At 60.4% G+C, this 2,998-nt stretch overlaps 1 protein-coding gene across 1 annotated transcript in view; it reads left to right on the forward strand.

Annotated features, from left to right (window-relative positions):
- The window catches only part of CDC42BPA (CDC42 binding protein kinase alpha), a 285,304-nt gene that overhangs the window by 281,707 nt on the left and 599 nt on the right, over positions 1-2,998 (forward strand). Inside the window, exon 39 of the mRNA XM_077779914.1 lies at positions 2,472-2,629. Within this exon, the coding sequence (XP_077636040.1) occupies positions 2,472-2,629 (158 nt within the window). The remainder of the gene's footprint in view (positions 1-2,471; positions 2,630-2,998) is intronic.

Raw genomic sequence — 2,998 nt, forward strand, 5'->3', positions numbered from 1 at the left:
GGGAGGCAGATCCGTGTTCAGTAAACGTATCTGTGGCCTCGAGTTCTGGAACATCAGCTACATGGACAGAGGGTCCCCCCTCCATGGTTGTTCTCTGGCCCCGGGCCGTGCGAGGACCGAAGTGAGGATCCTGGGTTTTCCCCTTTCTGAGGGCCCAGGATCTGGGAGCAGCCAAGCTGGATGGCCCTGCGCGGGGTCCCCCGGGTGGCTGCGGCTCCTCGTGTGGCTGGAAGCCTGCGTCCCTTGCCCCGCGGGCCTGAGCGTCCCGGCCCAGAGCAGGTGGCCGCACGGGCAGGTGGAGGTGGGAGCCTTTCTGTAACCTNTTACCCAGATTCAACACACAGAGCATCACAACGGTAATATTTTAGCCCATGAGCCCTTCTCCAAAACCCTTGGAGCCAGAAGCTGTTTTTGTTTTCAGAATCCAGATTTTTTTACATACATTTGAGGAAGGAGTCTGTGGAATAATGTGTTACATTCCCAGCAAGATTGGGGCCACCACCCGCCACCCACAAATGTGTCCGTATTTGTCCCGCCGGATTCATGGCAGGCCATGCTAGAAACCTGTAGATAAATGTGGTCTTTTAAAATGAGCTCCAGGTGGCTCCCGTCAGGGTCGCCACCACCCGGGTCCACATCAGCCTCAGGGAGGCGCCCCAGGCCCCTGTGGGATGGCAGGTGGAGACGGGACCTGTGAGGCAGAGCCCAGCCGCATCCCGAGCGCGGGATGACCGGGCTGCAGACCGGGCTGTGGGGCTCCTGTCAGGCGTGGCTCCGTGAGGTCCCTGTCCAGGAATCCCCGAGGGCCATCTGCTGTGATGAGTGCCTCTCACCGACTTTAAGAAGACTCCAGCTCATGGGAGAAGTTTCCAGAAGGACAGCCAGGCGAGAGAGAAATGAGAAGTAACGGGGGACTGCGTTGTCTGTCTCCACAACCAGCCAGACTCAGGATGGCTTCCCGACACACAGCTGTTGACCGCCGTGGTTCCATCCAAGCTGCTGCCCTCCCCCGGGAGGAAGATGTGCTCCCATTAGCGACCTGGCCACTGGGGACCGTCGACACCTCGCTGCCCACCCCCCGAGTGTGTGCTCTCAGTCAGCCGGGACCGGTCCTCAGACCGTCCCCAGGCCTCTTTGGCGGTCTGCTTTAATGGTTTAAGATTGAGTGATTGAGTGTGACTTTTCTTTGAAAGGAACATTCCCAAAGTTCTTCAAAAAAGCATAATCACTGGGGGGGTGGGGGGATGCATTAGTTTCTTCCTAAATAATCACAGCGCGGAAGGAGAGACTCCGGTAGATAGACAGGTGCGCTCACACCTGCAGGCCCTGCCGGGTCACATCCGTGTCCATGTACTGAGCGCGCTCGTTCCCACAGAAACTGGGGTAGAAGTTATTTGCAAATGAAAACCGAGACTCAGAAGGCCGCACAATTTTCTTATATTTTGAGGAGGGGGAGGTGGCGCAACATGCACACAAGCTGGGGGAGGGACAGAGGGAGAGAACCTTAAAGCAGACCTCACTCCATGCAGAGCCTGAGCTGGGACTCGATCCCTCGACCCTAGCCTCAGGACCTGAGCCAAAATCAAGAGTCGGAAGCTCAGCCGGCCGAGCCCCCCGGTGCCCCGGGGACCCACAGTTAACCAACAGATCAATGGAAGCCTCTAGCACTTTGGAGCTCCTTCTCAGAGTAACAGGATTTCAAACCCTAACGTGCGCAGCTCCTGGAGCGCGAGGCAGGCGCGGGAGCCCGGTGAGGTGACTGAAGGGCCCGGAAGAGCCACGTCAGAGAAGTAAGGCGTGCGTCCCCGGGGAGGAAGGACGAAGAGTCCATGGTTCCCAGCCGGGGGTACGTCCCGGAACCCTCATAAGAGGCTGAAGGGCTGCGTAGGCAGGGTCCCGCTCTGCCGCCCAGGATGCCTGCGTCCGGGGGCCGCAACCCACGTGCTTGAAACGGCCCTCTCTGACCCCGTTATCGAATTGTCCGTGCGGGAAAACCAGACGGGGACTCGTCACGCCAGCGACAGCCTAGCCCTTGTGCGGAGACCATGGCACAGGTGTCTCTGACCAGGGGTCCTGACGTCGAAGGTCATCAAGGTTACCATGTTTTTATGCAAAAACTAAAAAATAAATAGGAACACTGAGCACTTTAGGTACGAACAGTACCCGGTACTTCCGGGGGCGTCATCCTTCTCCCTCCTCCCAACGGTGCCCGGCCATCCTGGTGGCGTCTCGGCGGCGCGGAGACCCAAGGGGAGCGGGTTTTAGGGGTTTTAAAGAAACTCCCCTGCTTTTTGCATCCCAGGCTCTCCGCCCCTCGGAAGGAGATGCTTCTCCCCGTTCTTTGCTGCTTATGCAGACCCTCCAGCCGTTAAGTGACAGGTGCAGAGGTGGCGGCCTTGACCGCGGCCCCACAGGCGGCCCCAGGGCAGGCACGCCGTCCACAGGGACCTCACCCGGGCCGTGTCTTGCAGGGTCGTCGGCGCAGAACGGCAGCGCCCTCAAGAGAGAGTTCTCCGGGGGGAGCTACAGTGCCAAGTGGCCGCCCGTGCCGTCGCCGTCCGAGGGCTCCCTGTCATCCGGAGGCATGGACCAGGGGAGCGACGCCCCGGTCAGGGACTTCGACGGAGAGGTGTGTGTGGGCGGGGAGCAGCCGTGTCTGGTGGGGGGAGAGACTCGCGCACTTGGGGCGCCGGCGGCTCAGCGGGTCAGGCCTCCTGCGCTCGATCTCAGGGTGGGGGGTTCAAGCCCCGCACCGGGCCCCACGCTAGGCTTGAAGCCTGGTTTTTTAAAACAAAAAAGACTTGAGAGCGACCTCCGCTGCAGCAGGGAACCCCGGCGGGGCGGGGCGGGGGGGCNGTATCAATTCCATTTCGTACATTTAGAGTCGCTTTCCATATAGTTGCCCCCCACCCCCCCAGAGGTAGCTTGAGTAGACGGATCCCGTGGCGGCGCGGGGAGAACGTCAGGCAGACTGGTGTCCTGGGGGGTGGGGGGGGAG

Source organism: Crocuta crocuta, unplaced genomic scaffold (genome assembly GCF_008692635.1).
Source record: "Crocuta crocuta isolate KB4526 unplaced genomic scaffold, BGI_CrCroc_1.0 scaffold322, whole genome shotgun sequence".
NCBI lineage: Eukaryota > Metazoa > Chordata > Mammalia > Carnivora > Hyaenidae > Crocuta > Crocuta crocuta.